The 20,232-nt window shown below is 48.4% G+C and overlaps 1 protein-coding gene across 1 annotated transcript in view; it reads right to left on the bottom strand.

The window, feature by feature from the left end:
• Positions 1-20,232, bottom strand: part of ALG12 (ALG12 alpha-1,6-mannosyltransferase) — an 89,114-nt gene that overhangs the window by 44,155 nt on the left and 24,727 nt on the right. Inside the window, exon 5 of the mRNA XM_063927129.1 lies at positions 5,927-6,030. Coding sequence (XP_063783199.1) covers positions 5,927-6,030 — 104 coding nt within the window. The remainder of the gene's footprint in view (positions 1-5,926; positions 6,031-20,232) is intronic.

Consider the following 20,232-nt stretch of genomic DNA (forward strand, 5'->3'; position numbering starts at 1 on the left):
AGAACCATCATTTCGGCCATTACCTTGGTAAAGACCCGGGGTGCCGTGGACAATCCAAACGGCAGTGTCTGAAACTGATAGTGACAGTTCTGTACCACGAACCTGAGGTACCCTTAGTGATAAGGGCAAATTTGGGACATGGAGGTAAGCATCCCTGATGTCTCGGGACACCATATAGTCCCCTTCTTCCCGGTTCGTTATCACTGCTCTGAGTGACTCCATCTTGATTTGAACCTTTGTAAGTGTTCAAATTTTTTTAGATTTAGAATAGGTCTCACCTAGCCTTCTGGCTTCAGTACCACAATATAGTGTGGAATAATACCCCTTTTCTTGTTGTAGGAGGGGTAATTTAATTATCACCTGCTGGGAATACAGCTCGTGAATTGTTTCCCATACTGCCTCCTTGTCGGAGGGAGACCTTGGTAAAGCAGACTTCAGGAGCCTGCGCAGGGGAAACGTCTCGACATTCCAATCTGTACCCCTGGGATACTACTTGTAGGATCCAGGGGTCCTGTACGGTCTCAGCGTCATGCTGAGAGCTTGTCAGAAGCGGTGGAACGCTTCTGTTCCTGGGAATGGGCTGCCTGCTGCAGTCTTCTTCCCTTTCCTCTATCCCTGGGCAGATATGACTCTTATAGGGACGAAAGGACTGAAGCTGAAAAGACGGTGTCTTTTTCTGCAGAGATGTGACTTAGGGTAAAAACGGTGGATTTTCCAGCAGTTGCCGTGGCCACCAGGTCCGATGGACCGACCCCAAATAACTCCTCTTCCTTTATACGGCAATACACCTTTGTGCCGTTTGGAATCTGCATCACCTGACCACTGTCGTGTCCATAAACATTTTCTGGCAGATATGGACATCGCACTTACTCTTGATGCCAGAGTGCAAATATCCCTCTGTGCATCTCGCATATATAGAAATGCATCCTTTAAATGCTCTATAGTCAATAAAATACTGTCCCTGTCAAGGGTATCAATATTTTTAGTCAGGGAATCCGACCAAGCCACCCCAGCTCTGCACATCCAGGCTGAGGCGATCGCTGGTCGCAGTATAACACCAGTATGTGTGTATATACTTTTTATGATATTTTCCAGCCTCCTGTCAGCTGGCTCCTTGAGGACGGCCCTATCTATAGACGGTACCGCCACTTGTTCTGATAAGCGTGTGAGCGCCTTATCCACCCTAAGGGGTGTTTCCCAACGCGCCCTAACTTCTGGCGGGAAAGGGTATACCGCCCATATTTTCTATCGGGGGGAACCCACGCATCATCACACACTTCATTTAATTTATCTGATTCAGGAAAAACTACGGTAGTTTTTTCACATCCCACATAATACCCTCTTTTGTGGTACTTGTAGTATCAGAAATATGTAACACCTCCTTCATTGCCCTTAACGTGTGGCCCTAATAAGGAATACGTTTGTTTATTCACCGTCGACACTGGATTCAGTGTCCCTGTCTGTGTCGACCGACTAAAGTAAACGGGCGTTTTAAAACCCCTGACGGTGTTTTTGAGACGTCTGGACCGGTACTAATTGTTTGTCGGCCGTCTCATGTCGTCAACCGACCTTGCCGCGTGTTGACATTATCACGTAATTCCCTAAATAAGCCATCCATTCCGGTGTCGACTCCCTAGAGAGTGACATCACCATTACAGGCAATTGCTCCGCCTCCTCACCAACATCGTGCTCATACATGTCGACACACACGTACCGACACACAGCACACACACAGGGAATGCTCTGATAGAGGACAGGACCTACTAGCCCTTTGGAGAGACAGAGGGAGAGTTTGCCAGCACACACCAAAAACGCTATAATTATATAGGGACAACCTTATATAAGTGTTTTCCCTTATAGCATCTTTTTTATATATTTTTAACGCCAAATTAGTGCCCCCCCTCTCTGTTTTAACCCTGTTTCTGTAGTGCAGTGCAGGGGAGAGCCTGGGAGCCTTCCCTCCAGCCTTTCTGTGAGGGAAAATGGCGCTGTGTGCTGAGGAGATAGGCCCCGCCCCTTTTTCGGCGGCCTCGTCTCCCGCTCTTAACGGATTCTGGCAGGGGTTAAATATCTCCATATAGCCCCCGGAGGCTATATGTGAGGTATTTTTAGCCAAAAATAGGTTTTCATTGCCTCCCAGGGCGCCCCCCTCCCAGCGCCCTGCACCCTCAGTGACTGCCGTGTGAAGTGTGCTGAGAGGAAATGGCGCACAGCTGCAGTGCTGTGCGCTACCTTAAGAAGACTGAGGAGTCTTCATGCCGCCGATTCTGGACCTTCTTCTTGTTTCAGCATCTGCAAGGGGGCCGGCGGCGAGGCTCCGGTGACCATCCAGGCTGTACCTGTGATCGTCCCTCTGGAGCTAATGTCCAGTAGCCAAAGAAGCCAATCCATCCTGCACGCAGGTGAGTTCACTTCTTCTCCCCTAAGTCCCTCGTTGCAGTGATCCTGTTGCCAGCAGGACTCACTGTAAAATAAAAAACCTAAGCTAAACTTTTCTAAGCAGCTCTTTAGGAGAGCCACCTAGATTGCACCCTTCTCGGCCGGGCACAAAAATCTAACTGAGGCTTGGAGGAGGGTCATAGGGGGAGGAGCCAGTGCACACCACCTGATCCTAAAGCTTTACTTTTTGTGCCCTGTCTCCTGCGGAGCCGCTATTCCCCATGGTCCTTTCAGGAACCCCAGCATCCACTAGGACGATAGAGAAATATGCAAAAAGGAAATAAGAGCGGCTAAAGTAGAAACTGAAAAACTAGTAGCAAAGGAAAGCAAAGAGCATGGTGTCAATTTTTGCAGATGATACCAAATTGTGTAAAGTTATAAATGCGGAGGGGGATGCTGAGTCGCTTCAGAACAACTTAGTTAAATTAGAAGATTGGGCAGCGAAATGGAGAATGCGCTTCAATACAGACAAGTATAAGATAATGCACTGTGGTAACAAGAACAAAAATAACACCTACCTACTAAATGGGGTAAAATTAGGGGATTCTGTACTGGAAAAGGACTTAGGTGTCCTCATAGATAGCAAACTAAGCAGTAGTACCCAAAGTAGGACTGCAGCAAAGAAGGCTAATAAGATATTAGCATGCATAAAACGGGGAATTGATGCTAGGGACGAGAGTATTACACTCCCGTTATATAAATCACTTGTGAGGCCACACCTTGAATACTGTGTACAATTCTGGGCACCTTACTACAAAAAGGATATCCTGAAGCTAGAAAAGGTTCAAAGGCAGGCGACCAAACTAATTAAGGGTATGGAGACGCTGGAATACGAGGAATGGCTTGCAAGACTAGGCATGTTTACACTGGAAAAGAGGAGATTAAGAGGGGACATGATCAACATTTACAAATATATAAGGGGACAATATACAGATCTTACGCAGGACCTGTTTTTGGTTAGATCAACACAGAGAACTCGTGGACACTCGCTCAGGTTAGAGGAGAGGAGATTCCGCACAATACGGCGTAAAGGCTTTTTTACGGTAAGGACGATACGTGTTTGGAATTCCCTGCCTGAGGGAGTTGTAATGGCCGACTCAGTCAACACCTTTAAGAATGGGTTAGATAAATTCCTAATGGATTAGGATATCCAGGGTTACGGGGCATAGTCACGCACTATGGTTATTATAAAAAAGAGGGGTAAAACGTAACGGCAGTCATCAACTTCAGTCAAAATTTTATACAAAATAATCGTGCATAGGAGACCACAAATAGGTTGAACTCGATGGACAATTGTCTTTTTTCAACCTTAGATACTATGTTACTACCCTCCATGCTTTCATGTGTACAGTTGCAAACACAACTTGGAGACAATGTAAGTGACTATATAAACTTGTCAGGTATTACTGTATATTTTACAGCAATAGTTCTCATGACAAATTGGAAAATAGCAGAAGTAACATGCACCCCTACCTGTTCTGGACTATGGGGGTGATTCAGACTTGATCGCAGATGTGATAATTTAGCACATCTACGATCAGTCACACAGACATGCGGGGGTACGCCCAGCACAGTGCTAGTCCGCCTCGCATGTCAGGCCCTACCCCACCCCCGCACAGGTACAAAAGCATCACATGGTGGCAATGCTTTTATACCTGACAAGTAGCTCCCAGCCAGTGCAGCTCCTGCGCGCTGGCAGGGGGATAACCGCCGCATCCCGGGTCGCAGCGGCTGCGTGTGACGTCACGCAATCGCCCCGGCCCGCCCACCCAACAGCTTGGACATGCCTCTGTTGTCCAGACCGCGCCCCGCCAACAGCGTTCTAACACCGCCAGCCCACCCCCTCTGCCTCTGTCTGTCAATCAGGCAGAGACGATCACACCAGTAGATGCTTTCGCATCTCACTGGCTGCCCTTGCGCATAGTAATTCAGACTGTGATTGCTGCAGCGATGCAGTCTGAATTACTCCAGTTTGCTGTGGTGATGCTGGTCATTGTTTATGGAGATGCGGTTATGTATGGTACCATTTTTACTCCTTCTTGTACCTGCTGCGATCCCTCCTTCATACATTCCAGGGCTTCCTATGGGAGTCATTTTTGTCCATACCTGGCCCATGCAGGGCAGGGGAGTTCATTTGGAAAATATGGTGGGATCAGGAGCTTGTAGTGGGTCACACAAGGCATGCCATGTAACTGCTGTCGAGGCAAATTAGTAACGGCAACAGCCCACCTCCTCCTCCACCATCTCTGCTGCCTATCACTGCCTCCCACTGCATGCTTCTGCTTAGGGTCCCCGGAGCCTGTCTGCTTGCACAGGATGACACTAAGTACAGAGGGAGGAATCACTTGGTCCTGGGTCTCTGGAGTTTGCACACCAGTCTGTGCATGGAGCCCAGACCCCCTGTCTCTTCCCCGTGTGTACAGCCTGCAGTGCCGGCATATGGGGGCAGCAGGACTGTGCCAGCAATATTGAGCGGGACTAAACACCCAAAGACCTCCCACTTATTCTTTGAATAGTGTCAATCCCGCCTCCAGTCCATCGCTCCTCCTGCTCCCAGTCTGTGTCAGCTTGCTCGGGGAAAAGTGCCGATGCATGTGCCCTGCAAAACGGCACCAGTGATGGACACCGGATGCCCACCATCAAATGATGGCTGGGCTTCCACCATTGAAACTTTCGATGCGATGGTAACTAACCATCACATCAAAAGTATTCGATGGTAAAAACTATATGATTTGCGCATGCGCAAACACCTTTGCAGTGCGGTTGACAAGGCGTGACAAGGGGTGGGATTGTGGCGTGACTAGGGCCGTGATTGGGGAGTGACTAGGGCCGTGATTGGGGAGTGACTAGGGCCGGGATTGGGGCGGAGCCTGGAGCAACAGACAAAGTCTAGTAGTGTAACTAGCAGCGGTGCTCTGCTATGCCTCGGACTGGACGGTACACTATACCTGCTGCTGCTGAAGTGAGTCCAGTGTATTACAGCCAGGCAGTGAGGAGGAGAGACACTGTCACTGCTGCACTGCTCTGCTGTGTGAGTGACTGCTGCAGGGCAAAGGCTGCACTCTGATTGGCTCTTACTGTCTCAGAGAGCCAATCAGAGCTAGCAATGTGCCCTGTTGCCTAGCAGCAGCCTAGAGAGGGGAGGGAGTGAGGGGACTGAGCAGGGCCACGTCTGAGGCAGGCAGAGAGTCAGAGACAGCCTCCAACAAACTCATAAAGACTCCATGAACAGAAACAGCAGCCAGGAAGGAGTTGGGGGAGGCATAGCTATCAAGAATTAAAAAAAAAAGGCCAACATCGGAACACCATCAAATGATAGGGTTATAGAGGAGGCCCCGCAATGCATTCTGGGACAGTCTAAAGCTTTAGCCTGTTGGTGCCTCTGGATCAAGATCCATCTCTACACCCCGATGTGTTCCCTGTGGAACACAGTGTACCCCACTGCAGAAATCCACATTTTTTTTATTTTTTTTTCAAAAAAGGATACTCCCCAGTTGGCACTGTTATTCAAAATAGTGTTATACCACAAAACCTCTCCCTCAGGCCATAGAAGACGTTTCCAGAAAAAGGAGTCTACAGCCGTGGTTAAACCTAAAGGAACAGAGGAACAAGGGAGAAATTAAAAATTATGAACTAGGTTAAAATTTATAATCCAACTGTAACGATTTTACTTTCAAATTTGTTTATTATTCTTAGGGGTCGATCCAATTAGCCTAGATGATTTTGCATGTGCGAATCATAGCGGAAGCCTGAATTCGCACAAAAGAGCTCGCTGCCCCATAGGGCTCCCAGCATTTGGATGCGATTCAGCCCAAAATCAGATAGCGAACGGTGCGAGATCAGATGCCGCTGCCGGCGTTTAAATGCAACTGCACATCGCACCCTTTGCGGCTAATAGGATCAACCCCTTAGTTAGAAAGGACATGGTTGTGAAAATGTTTGCACGTAAGCTTTTGCAAAATAACACCTACAAAATTAGTAGAGATGTTTGTTGCAGCTGTTAATGGAGCAGGCTGTTGATTGTACTACATAAGTTTTTATTGGTTAAAGTAAATTTCAAAAACAAAGCGTGCTATAATAGTAAAAAAAATGCCAGCAAACCCTGGCAGCCATGAACTGTTTTGGCATGCTAGAGCTTGTCAGTGACTGTCTTAGCATACTGGTACTTGTAGTAGTATAAAAGTCCTTATGAACAGGCAGCCAGGACTGGTAGCTTCACATAGAAAGTACTTGTCAACGAACACACTGACACCATATGAATAATCAATTTTAATTGGCATTTAGCATGCCCTTCTTACTATCTTTTATTTTAGTATTACCTTAAACTCTGCTGGCCAGAAAGGTTGGGATGAGTCTCAGTGAAAACCGTGTGGTTGGCAGGCCCAAGTCCACTAGGGAATTCAGCCCTTTGCTGACCGGGATGGGGCTGCAGATCTCCCAGTTATAGTACGATGCGACCAGACAATCGATAATCCTTGCATTAGCTGAAACCAATAGCAGAAGCTCTGACTACTGGTGTCAGAAGGTGACTAGCTTTTAATTACTATAGACTCATCAGGATATGCTTTAAGCATATTTTGATGTGACCACATATTTACACAGTACTTATCTTAAGAGTGTGATCTTGCAGTCAGAAACAAATAATTTGTTCATTAGCAAAAAATAAGAATTTACTCATGGGTAATTCTATTTCTCGTAGTCCGTAGTGGATGCTGGGACTCCGTAAGGACCATGGGGAATAGCGGCTCCGCAGGAGACTGGGCACAACTATAAAGAAAGCTTTAGACTACTGGTGTGCACTGGCTCCTCCCACTATGACCCTCCTCCAGACCTCAGTTAGGATACTGTGCCCGGAAGAGCTGACACAATAAGGAAGGATTTTGAATCCCGGGTAAGACTCATACCAGCCACACCGTATAACTCGTGATACAATACCCAGTTAACAGTATGATTACAACTGAGCCTCTCAACAGATGGCTCAACAATAACCCTTTAGTTAGGCAATAACTATATACAAGTATTGCAGACAATCCGCACTTGGGATGGGCGCCCAGCATCCACTACGGACTACGAGAAATAGAATTACCGGTGAGTAAATTCTTATTTTCTCTAACGTCCTAAGTGGATGCTGGGACTCCGTAAGGACCATGGGGATTATACCAAAGCTCCCAAACGGGCGGGAGAGTGCGGATGACTCTGCAGCACCGAATGAGCAAACTCTAGGTCCTCCTCAGCCAGGGTATCAAACTCGTAGAATTTTGCAAATGTGTTTGACCCCGACCAAGTAGCTGCTCGGCAAAGTTGTAGAGCCGAGACCCCTCGGGCAGCCGCCCAAGAAGAGCCCACCTTCCTCGTGGAATGGGCTTTCACTGATTTAGGATGCGGCAGTCCAGCCGCCGAATGTGCAAGCTGAATCATACTACAGATCCAGCGAGCAATAGTCTGCTTTGAAGCAGGTGCACCCAACTTGTTGGGCGCATACAGGATAAATAGCGAGTCAGTCTTTCAGACTCCAGCTGTCCTGGAAACATAGACTTTCAGGGCCCTGACTACGTCCAACAACTTGGAAGCCTCCAAGTCTTTAGTAGTCGCAGGCACCACGATAGGTTGGTTCAGATGAAAAGCTGATACCACTTTAGGGAGAAACAGGGGACGAGTCCTCAATTCTGCCCTATCCATATGGAAAATCAGATAAGGGCTTTTACATGACAAAGCCGCCAATTCTGATACACGTCTGGCCGAAGCCAAGGCCAACAACATGACCACTTTCCACGTGAGATATTTCAAATCCACGGTTTTTAGTGGCTCAAACCAATGTGACTTTAGGAAATCCAACACCACGTTGAGATCCCAAGGTGCCACTGGAGGCACAAAAGGGGGCTGAATATGCAGCACTCCCTTAACAAAAGTCTGAACTTCAGGTAGTGAAGCCAGTTCTCTCTGGAAGAAAATCGATAGGGCCGAAATCTGGACCTTAATGGAACCCAATTTTAGGCCCATAGTCACCCCTGACTGCAGGAAGTGCAGAAATCGACCTAGCTGAAATTCCTCCGTTGGGGCCTTCCTGGCCTCACACCACGCAAAATATTTTCGCCAAATGCGGTGATAATGGTTTGCGGTAACTTCTTTCCTAGCTTTAATCAGCGTAGGAATGACTTCCTCCGGAATGCCCTTTTCCTTCAGGATCCGGTGTTCAACTGCCATGCCGTCAAACGCAGCAGCGGTAAGTCTTGGAACAGACAGGGCCCCTGCTGTAGCAGGTCCTGTCTGAGCGGCAGAGGCCATGGGTCCTCTGAGATCATTTCTTGAAGTTCCGGGTACCAAGCTCTTCTTGGCCAATCCAGAACAATGAGTATAGTTCTTACTCCTCTTCTCCTTATTATCCTCAGTACCTTTGGTATGAGAGGAAGAGGAGGGAAAACATAAACCGACCGGTACACCCACGGTGTCACTAGAGCGTCCACAGCTATCGCCTGAGGGTCTCTCGACCTGGCGCAATATCTTTTTGTTTAGGCGGGACGCCATCATGTCCACCTGTGGCCTTTCCCAACGGTTTACAATCATTTGGAAGACTGCTGGATGAAGTCCCCACTCTCCCGGGTGGAGGTCGTGCCTGCTGAGGAAGTCTGCTTCCCAGTTGTCCACTCACGGAATGAACACTGTTGACAGTGCTAACACGTGATTTTCCGCCCATCGGAGAATCCTTGTGGCTTCTGCCATCGCCGTCCTGCTTCTCGTGCCGCCCTGTCGGTTTACATGGGCGACCGCCGTGATGTTGTCTGACTGGATCAGTACCGGCTGGTTTTGAAGCAGGGGTTTTGCCTGACTTAGGGCATTGTAAATGGCCCTCAGTTCCAGAATATTTATGTGCAGGGAAGTCTCCTGACTTGACCATAGTCCTTGGAAGTTTCTTCCCTGTGTGACTGCCCCCCAGCCTCGAAGGCTGGCATCCGTGGTCACCAGGACCCAGTCCTGTATGCCGAATCTGCGGCCCTCTTGAAGATGAGCACTCTGCAGCCACCACAGCAGAGACACCCTGGTCCTTGGAGACAGGGTTATCAGCCAATGCATCTGAAGATGCGATCCGGACCACTTGTCCAATAGGTCCCACTGAAAGGTTCTTGCACGGAACCTGCCGAATGGAATTGCTTCGTAGGAAGCTACCATCTTTCCCAGGATCTGCGTGCAGTGATGCACAGACACCTGTTTTGGTTTTAGGAGGCCTCTGACTAGAGATGACAGCTCCTTGGCCTTCTCCTCCGGGAGAAACACTTTTTTCTGTTCTGTGTCCAGAACCATCCCCAGGAACAGTAGACGTGTCGTAGGGATCAGCTGTGACTTTGGTATATTTAGAACCCAGCCGTGCTGTTGTAGCACCTCCCGAGATAGTGCTACCCCGACCAACAACTGCTCCCTGGACCTCGCCTTTATCAGGAGATCGTCCAAGTACGGGATAATTAAAACTCCCTTCTTTCGAAGGCGTATCATCATTTCGGCCATTACCTTGGTAAAGACCCTCGGAGCCGTGGATAGACCGAACGGCAACGTCTGGAATTGGTAATGACAATCCTGTACCACAAATCTGAGGTACTCCTGGTGAGGATGGTGTCACGATCCAGGAAATTCCTTATTAGTATTTACCTTCCAAATGCCTCCTGAGACTGTCCCAGTGTCCCAGGCCTGGATTCCATCTGCACTGTCTGTGTGCAGCATGCTGCATCTCATTGTCTCAAATCTCTTTACTATGATTCTGGCAGCTTCATGGTTAAAACTCACATGCAAGTTACAAACAAACAGTCTTTCCCTCCAAGTTCAAACATGGGCGCAGCCATGTTTGTTTTCATCACATGTTACTTTTCAGCCAATCAGCTGCACTCTGCTCTCAGCCTGATTACACAGCAGCTGCACTCTGGTCTCTGGTTAATTGCCCACCAATCCCTGCTAACCTGTGGGTTTAAATAGCCTGTCCCAGCATTGAAGGATGTCAGTGCTTCAATGGTCTTCAGTGTTTCCAGTGAGCAGTTCTTCCATGGACTTTCTCTGCAGTGCTTCATTTGTCTCCAGTGGTTTCTGTGTGCAGCCTTCTACAGATTCTCCAGTGAACTCTCCTGCATTCAAGCCTGACTCCTCTGTGTTACACTCTGTGGTGTAACACGACACCTCTGTGATTAACCCTCTACAACATCACATTACTCATCTGTATTTGTATTCCGGCTTTCCAGCAGCCACTCTTCAACAACTACAGTTTTCCAGCGAACCCTAGTTCATTTACAGTTTACAGAACTTTTCTCTACATTCCAGGTTACTGGTATTAACCAGTAGCACGCCTAAATTTCCACTTGTGACTTTCTATTGTTTTTGCAAGTTTTATGACTTTTCATTTAATAAAATCACTGAAAGATATTTCCAGTTGTCATGGTCACGCCTTCGGGCATCTTTGCTACTGTCTTTACGCATGTCCAGGAGTCACATGGCTCCTCCTAAGTTCAAGTACCCGTCAGCCCCTACAGCTGAGGCTCCCAGTCAGGGTCTCCAACCCTCAGTTGTGACAGTAAGCACTGACAAAATGGATCCAGCCGGAGACCAGGCCCAAGCGATTAGGCTGATACAAGAACTGGCAATCCGCCTTGAACGTCAGGAGGATGCTCAAGGCCATGTTGTTCGCTGTCTCCAGGACCTCTCCTCCCGGTTGGATGAAATTCAAGCGGCCCTCCGTGGTTCAGGGGCATCCAGTGTCCTGACTCTCAGTCAACTGTTGGTTCAGTTACAAGACCTTCTCTCTAGCATCGTTCCAGTTATTTCAAAGTGTCTCTGTGATACTCCTATTATCTCTGCTCCCATCTCCATGAAAGCATGCCCACAGTTTGCTGAGAACACAGATGCAACAGCTGCCAATCTCTCTATGTCCAAGTCGTTTCCCCTTGCTCCAAGTAAAGATAAGTTCCGGAGTAAGCCACGGTCTAGACTTTCTGAAGAGGAACGCAAGCGTCGCATGCAGTTTCAACTCTGCTTTTACTGTGGGGGTTCTGATCACTTTATTAAAGACTGTTCTCTCCGTAAACCAAGGAAGTGGGATAGATCTTCACATCACAGCATTCTTAGTTTCCAACCTTCCTATGTGGAATCTTCAGCTCCTTCTGAGCCGGTCAAGAAAAATATAAAAGTTGATCAAAGAAAAACCCAATTCTACAATTGGGGTCCTGTGTCCAGGAGCCCCATTTCCAATTCTGGGAAACAAAAGAGATTTAATGAGACTTTCTTCACCAAAGGGAAATCCAATTCCGCAGCCCAAGACGGGGCGTCTGTTTCTGCAGCCCAAGACGGGGCGTCTGTTTCTACAGCTCCAGGAAAGGTATCCAATGTTCAAGCTCTACTAGGGGCATATGAGTCTTCTCAAAAAGGAGTTTCTGATCTGTTAACCCCAGGAGGGGTGCTGGAGAAAACAACCCTGAGAGAGGTGTCTGATTCGTCAACCCCAGGAGGGGTCACCGAAATTTCAGCCCCAAGGGAAGTATCCAGAGCCAAGTTCCCAGATGGAAATTTTTGTGCTACAGATGCAGTTATGAACTCCTGTTTGCCGTTTTCAGAGAGCACCACCATGTTGGCATCCAGCATGGACCAGGTCCAGGATGGTCTAACTGAACACTTGGATACCACTCATTCCGGTTCCAACTGGATTCTGACTCCTTCGGTTCCAGCCGATTCCAGTAAGCCTCCTTCAGTTCCAGCCGATTCCAGCACCTTCGAATCTAATCAAGTCCTATCCGTTAGTCCAAAGACTCCTCTGGTTCCAGCCAGTTCAAGTTCATCAGGATTCAATTCAGGTTCCGAAGGTGAATTTGTTGATGACTCAAGCTACATTATGGGAGGTCCTGCTCTTTCCTGTTATGCTTTCACGCATGAAGAGGTTCCAGAATTACCAAAAAGTTCTACAGGTCTCTGTATGAAAAGTCCTCGTTCTAGAAAAAGATTTAATTTAAGACTTAGTGGAGTGCTAGCTTCAAAAGCACGATTTTCTCGTACTTCTAATCCAGGAAAGGGATTTTCTACAGGTTATTCCTCAGTCCTTTCAGATGAAGAAGATTGGGAGGACTTCTAGCAATCCAGTTGCTTCAGGCTTTCCACGCCAGATTTTCCTCAAGCCTAGGAAGTGTCCTGGGGCCACTCCTAAAGGGGAGGGTACTGTCACGATCCAGGAAATTCCTTATTAGTATTTACCTTCCAAATGCCTCCTGAGACTGTCCCAGTGTCCCAGGCCTGGATTCCATCTGCACTGTCTGTGTGCAGCATGCTGCATCTCATTGTCTCAAATCTCTTTACTATGATTCTGGCAGCTTCATGGTTAAAACTCACATGCAAGTTACAAACAGTCTTTCCCTCCAAGTTCAAACATGGGCGCAGCCATGTTTGTTTTCATCACATGTTACTTTTCAGCCAATCAGCTGCACTCTGCTCTCAGCCTGATTACACAGCAGCTGCACTCTGGTCTCTGGTTAATTGCCCACCAATCCCTGCTAACCTGTGGGTTTAAATAGCCTGTCCCAGCATTGAAGGATGTCAGTGCTTCAATGGTCTTCAGTGTTTCCAGTGAGCAGTTCTTCCATGGACTTTCTCTGCAGTGCTTCATTTGTCTCCAGTGGTTTCTGTGTGCAGTCTTCTACAGATTCTCCAGTGAACTCTCCTGCATTCAAGCCTGACTCCTCTGTGTTACACTCTGTGGTGTAACACGACACCTCTGTGATTAACCCTCTACAACATCACATTACTCATCTGTATTTGTATTCCGGCTTTCCAGCAGCCACTCTTCAACAACTACAGTTTTCCAGCGAACCCTAGTTCATTTACAGTTTACAGAACTTTTCTCTACATTCCAGGTTACTGGTATTAACCAGTTGCACGCCTAAATTTCCACTTGTGACTTTCTATTGTTTTTGCAAGTTTTATGACTTTTCATTTAATAAAATCACTGAAAGATATTTCCAGTTGTCATGGTCACGCCTTCGGGCATCCTTGCTACTGTCTTTACGCATGTCCAGGAGTCACATGGCTCCTCCTAAGTTCAAGTACCCGTCAGCCCCTACAGCTGAGGCTCCCAGTCAGGGTCTCCAACCCTCAGTTGTGACAGATGGTAAATGGGGACATGCAGGTAAGCATCCTTGATGTCCAGTGATACCATGTAATCCCCCTCGTCCAGGCTTGCAATAATCGCCCTGAGCGATTCCATCTTGAACTTGAATTTTTTTATATATGTGTTCAAGGATTTCAAATTTAAAATGGGTCTCACCGAACCGTCCGGTTTCGGTACCACAAACATTGTGGAATAGTAACCCCGTCCTTGTTGAAGTAGGGGCACCTTTACTATCACCTGTTGTGAATACAGCTTGTGAATTGCCTGTAACAGTGCCTCCCTGCCTGAGGGAGTGGTTGGTAAGGCAGATTTGAGGAAACGGCGGGGGGGGAGACGTCTCGAATTCCAGCTTGTACCCCTGAGATACTATTTGAAAGATCCAAGGATCCACCCGTGAGCGAGCCCACTGACTGCTGAAATATTTGAGACGGGCCCCCACCGTACCTGGCTCCGCCTGTGGAGCCCCAGCGTCATGCTGTGGACTTAGAGGAAGCGGGGGAGGACTTTTGCTCCAGGGAACTGGCTGTATGCTGCAGCTTTTTCCCCCTACCTCTGCCTCTGGGCAGAAAGGACGCGCCCTTAACCCGCTTGCCCCTATTGGGCCGAAAGGACTGTACCTGATAATACGGTGCTTTCTTTGGCTGTGAGGGAACATGGGGTAAAAATGTAGACTTCCCAGCTGTTGCTGTGGAAACGAGGTCCGAGAGACCATCCCCGAACAACTCCTCACCCTTATAAGGCAGAACTTCCATGTGCCTTTTGGAATCTGCATCTCCTGTCCACTGCCGAGTCCATAACCCTCTCCTGGCAGAAATGGACATTGCACTAATTTTGGATGCAAGCCGGCAAATATCCCTCTGTGCATCCCTCATGTATAAAAGTGCGTCTTTAATATGCTCTACGGTTAGCAATATAGTGTCCCTGTCTAGGGTATCAATATTTTCCGACAGGGAATCTGACCACGCAGCTGCAGCACTGCACATCCATGCTGACGCAATAGCTGGTCTCAGTATAACACCTGTGTGTGTGTGTATATATAGACTTCAGGATAGCCTCCTGCTTTCTATCAGCAGATTCCTTCAGGGCGGCCGTATCCGGAGACGGTAGTGCCACCTTCTTTGACAAGCGTGTGATCGCTTTATCCACCCTAGGGGATGTTTCCCAACGTGACCTATCCTCTGGCGGGAAAGGGTACGCCATTAGTAACCTCTTAGAAAATAAGAATTTACTCACCGGTAATTCTATTTCTCGTAGTCCGTAGTGGATGCTGGGGACTCCGTAAGGACCATGGGGATTAGCGGCTCCGCAGGAGACTGGGCACAACTATAAAGAAAGCTTTAGACTACTGGTGTGCACTGGCTCCTCCCACTAAGACCCTCCTCCAGACCTCAGTTAGGATACTGTGCCCGGAAGAGCTGACACAATAAGGAAGGATTTTGAATCCCGGGTAAGACTCATACCAGCCACACCAATCACACCGTATAACTCGTGATACAATACCCAGTTAACAGTATGATAACAACTGAGCCTCTCAACAGATGGCTCAACAATAACCCTTTAGTTAAGCAATAACTATATACAAGTATTGCAGACAATACGCACTTGGGATGGGCGCCCAGCATCCACTACGGACTACGAGAAATAGAATTACCGGTGAGTAAATTCTTATTTTCTCTAACGTCCTAGTGGATGCTGGGGACTCCGTAAGGACCATGGGGATTATACCAAAGCTCCCAAACGGGCGAGAGAGTGCGGATGACTCTGCAGCACCGAATGGGCAAACTCTAGGTCCTCCTCAGCCAGGGTGTCAAACTTGTAGAATTTAGCAAACGTGTTTGACCCCGACCAAGTAGCTGCTCGGCAAAGTTAAAGAGCCGAGACCCCTCGGGCAGCCGCCCAAAAATAGCCCACCTTCCTCGTGGAATGGGCTTCTACTGATTTAGGATGCGGCAGTCCAGCCGCAGAATGTGCAAGCTGAATCGTACTACAGATCCAGCGAGCAATAGTCTGCTTTGAAGCAGGTGCACCCAACTTGTTGGGCGCATACAGGATAAAGAGCGAGTCAGTCTTTCTGACTCCAGCTGTCCTGGAAACATAGATTTTCAGGGCCCTGACTACGTCCAACAACTTGGAAGCCTCCAAGTCATTTGTAGCCGCAGGCACCACGATAGGTTGGTTCAGATGAAAAGCTGATACCACTTTGGGGAGAAACTGGGGACGAGTCCTCAATTCTGCCCTATCCATATCAGATAATCAGATAAGGGCTTTTACATGACAAAGCCGCCAATTCTGATACACGCCTGGCCGAAGCCAAGGCCAACAACATGACCACTTTCCACGTGAGATATTTAAAATCCACGGTTTTCAGTGGCTCAAACCAATGTGACTTTAGGAAATCCAACACCACGTTGAGATCCCAAGGTGCCACTGGAGGCACAAAAGGGGGCTGAATATGCAGCACTCCCTTAACAAAAGTCTGAACTTCAGGTAGTGAAGCCAGTTCTCTCTGGAAGAAAATCGATAGAGCCGAAATCTGGACCTTAATGGAACCCAATTTAAGGCCCATAGTCACCCCTGACTGTAGGAAGTGCAGGAAACGGCCCAGCTGAAATTCCTCCGTTGGGGCCTTCCTGGCCTCACACCACGCAACATATTTTCGCCATATGCGGTGATAATGGTTTGCGGTAACTTCTTTCCTAGCTTTAATCAGCGTAGGAATGACTTCCTCCGGAATGCCCTTTTCCTTCAGGATCCGGTGTTCAACCGCCATGCCGTCAAAGGCAGCCGCGGTAAGTCTTGGAACAGACAGGGCCCCTGCTGCAGCAGGTCTTGTCTGAGCGGTAGAGGCCATGGGTCCTCTGACATCATTTCTTGAAGTTCCGGGTACCAAGCTCTTCTTGGCCAATCCGGAACAATGAGTATAGTTCTTACTCCTCTTCTCCTTATTATCCTCAGTACCTTTGGTATGAGAGGAAGAGGAGGGAACACATAAACCGACCGGTACACCCACGGTGTCACTAGAGCGTCCACAGCTATCGCCTGCGGGTCTCTCGACCTGGCGCAATATTTTTCTAGCTTTTTGTTTAGGCGGGACGCCATCATGTCCACCTGTGGCCTTTTCCAACGGTTTACAATCATTTGAAAGACTTCTGGATGAAGTCCCCACTCTCCCGGGTGGAGGTCGTGCCTGCTGAGGAAGTCTGCTTCCCAGTTGTCCACTCCCGGAATGAACATTGCTGACAGTGCTAACACATGATTTTCCGCCCATCGGAGAATCCTTGTGGCTTCTGCCATTGCCGTCCTGCTTCTTGTGCCGCCCTGTCGATTTACATGGGCGACCGCCGTGATGTTGTCTGACTGGATCAGTACCGGCTGGTTTTGAAGCAGGGGTTTTGCCTGACTTAGGGCATTGTAAATGGCCCTCAGTTCCAGAATATTTATGTGCAGGGAAGTCTCCTGACTTGATCATAGTCCTTGGAAGTTTCTTCCCTGTGTGACTGCCCCCCAGCCTCGAAGGCTGGCATCCGTGGTCACCAGGACCCAGTCCTGTATGCCGAATCTGCGGCCCTCTTGAAGATGAGCACTCTGCAGCCACCACAGCAGAGACACCCTTGTCCTTGGAGACAGGGTTATCAGCCGATGCATCTGAAGATGCGATCCGGACCACTTGTCCAGCAGGTCCCAATGAAAGGTTCTTGCATGAAACCTGCCGAATGGAATCGCTTCGTAGGAAGCTACCATCTTTCCCAGGATCCGCGTGCAGTGATGCACCGACACCTGTTTTGGTTTTAGGAGGCCTCTGACTAGAGATGACAGCTCCTTGGCCTTCTCCTCCGGGAGAAACACTTTTTTCTGTTCTGTGTCCAGAACCATCCCCAGGAACAGTAGACGTGTCGTAGGGACCAGCTGTGACTTTGGAATGTTTAGAATCCAGCCGTGCTGTAGTAGCACCTCCCGAGATAGTGCTACCCCGACCAACAACTGCTCTCTGGACCTCGCCTTTATCAGGAGATCGTCCAAGTACGGGATAATTAAAACACCCTTCTTTCGAAGGAGTATCATCATTTCGGCCATTACCTTGGTAAAGACCCTCAGAGCCGTGGATAGACCGAACGGCAACGTCTGGAATTGGTAATGACAATCCTGTACCACAAATCTGAGGTACTCCTGGTGAGGATGGTAAATGGGGACATGCAGGTAAGCATCCTTGATGTCCAGTGATACCATGTAATCCCCCTCGTCCAGGCTTGCAATAACCGCCCTGAGCGATTCCATCTTGAACTTGAATTTTTTTATATATGTGTTCAAGGATTTCAAATTTAAAATGGGTCTCACCGAACCGTCCGGTTTCGGTACCACAAACATTGTGGAATAGTAACCCCGTCCTTGTTGAAGTAGGGGTACCTTTACTATCACCTGTTGTGAATACAGCTTGTGAATTGCCTGTAACACTGCCTCCCTGCCTGAGGGAGTGGTTGGCAAGGCAGATTTGAGGAAACGGCGGGGGGGAGACGTCTCGAATTCCAGCTTGTACCCCTGAGATACTATCTGAAAAATCCAGGGATCCACCCGTGAGCGAGCCCACTGATTGCTGAAAAATATGAGACGGGCCCCCACCGTACCTGGCTCCGCCTGTGAAGACCCAGCGTCATGCTGTGGACTTAGAGGAAGCGGGGGAGGACTTTTGCTCCTGGGAACTGGCTGTATGCTGCAGCTTCTTTCCCCTACCTCTACCTCTGGGCAGAAAGGACGCGCCTTTAACCCGCTTGCCCCTATTGGGCCGAAAGGACTGTACCTGATAATACGGTGCTTTCTTTGGTTGTGAGGGAACATGGGGTAAAAATGTAGACTTCCCAGCTGTTGCTGTGGAAACGAGGTCCGAGAGACCATCCCCGAACAACTCCTCACCCTTATAAGGCAGAACTTCCATGTGTCGTTTGGAATCTGCATCTCCTGTCCACTGCCGAGTCCATAACCCTCTCCTGGCAGAAATGGACATTGCACTAATTTTGGATGCCAGCCGGCAAATATCCCTCTGTGCATCCCTCATGTATAAAAGTGCGTCTTTTATATGCTCTACGTTTAGCAATATAGTGTCCCTGTCTAGGGTATCTATATTTTCTGACAGGGAATCTGACCACGCAGCAGCAGCACTGCACATCCAGGCTGAAGCAATAGCCGGTCTCCGTATAACACCTGTGTGTGTATATATAGATTTCAGGATAGCCTCCTGCTTTCTATCAGCAGATTCCTTCAGGGCAGCCGTATCCGGAGACGGTAGTGCCACCTTCTTTGACAAGCGTGTGAGCGCTTTATCCACCCTAGGGGATGTTTCCCAGCGTGACCTATCCTCTGGCGGGAAAGGGTACGCCATTAGTAACCTCTTAGAAATTACCAGCTTTTTATCAGGGGAAGCCCACGCTTCTTCACACACTTCATTTAACTCTTCAGATGGAGGAAAAGCTACTGGTAGTTCTTTCTCTCCAAACATAATACCCTTTTTTGTGGTACCGGGGGTAACATCAGAAATGTGCAACACATTTTTCATTGCCTCAATCATGTAACGTGTGGCCCTACTGGAAGTTACATTAGTCTCATCATCGTCGACACTGGAGTCAGTATCCGTGTCGACATCTGTGTCTGTCATCTGAGGTAGCGGGCGTTTTAGAGCCCCTGATGATTTTTGAGACGCCTGGGCAGGCACAGGCTGAGAAGCCGGCTGTCCCACATTAGGTATGTCGTCAAACCTTTTATGCAAGGAGTCGACACTGTCGCGTAATTCCTTCCACAGCACCATCCACTCAGGTGTCGACCCCGCAGGGGGTGACATCACGTTTACAGGCATTTGCTCCGCCTCCACATAAGCCTCCTCATCAAACATGTCGACACAGCCGTACCGACACACCGCAAACACACAGGGAATGCTCTGACAGAGGACAGGACCCCACAAAGCCCTTTGGGGAGACAGAGAGAGAGTATGCCAGCACACACCAGAGCGCTATATAACACAGGGATCCCACTATAAATGAGTGTTTTCCCTTATAGCTGCTTTTTTATATATCATATATATATATCTATACTGCACCTAAATTTAGTGTCCCCCCTCTCTTTTTTACCCTTCTGTAGTGTTCAGACTGCAGGGGAGAGCCAGGGAGCTTCCTTCCAGCGGAACTGTGAGGGAAAAATAGGGATTTTTGTTTACTTACCGTAAAATCTCTTTCTCTGATTCCATCTGGGGGACGCTGCGCACTTACTAATGGGTTAGAGTGTGTGGGATTGGGAGTTTGGCACAGAACCTATAAAAAACTAACTCCTCCCCCCTCTAACCCCTCCCATCTCCTTCCTGCTCAGCAGATTACCTCAGTTAACGTTTAGCAAAGCCGGAAGAGGCAGAACAGAATATATATACGGGAGGGATCGCAGCGTCCCCCAGATGGAATCAGAGAAAGAGATTTTACGGTAAGTAAACAAAAATCCCTATTTCTCTTTCATCCATCTGGGGGACGCTGCGCACTTACTAATGGGATTTCCCAAAGCAAGCTAATTAGAGGAGGGAGACACAGACGACATAGCAGTCTGCAAACTTTGATGCCTAACAGAGGCAGTCTCCAAACCAAAAGTATGAAAAACGGAAGAATTTCTTGAAGGTATGTACGGACGACTAG

The sequence above is a fragment of the Pseudophryne corroboree genome, chromosome 6 (genome assembly GCF_028390025.1).
Source record: "Pseudophryne corroboree isolate aPseCor3 chromosome 6, aPseCor3.hap2, whole genome shotgun sequence".
Classification (NCBI taxonomy): domain Eukaryota; kingdom Metazoa; phylum Chordata; class Amphibia; order Anura; family Myobatrachidae; genus Pseudophryne; species Pseudophryne corroboree.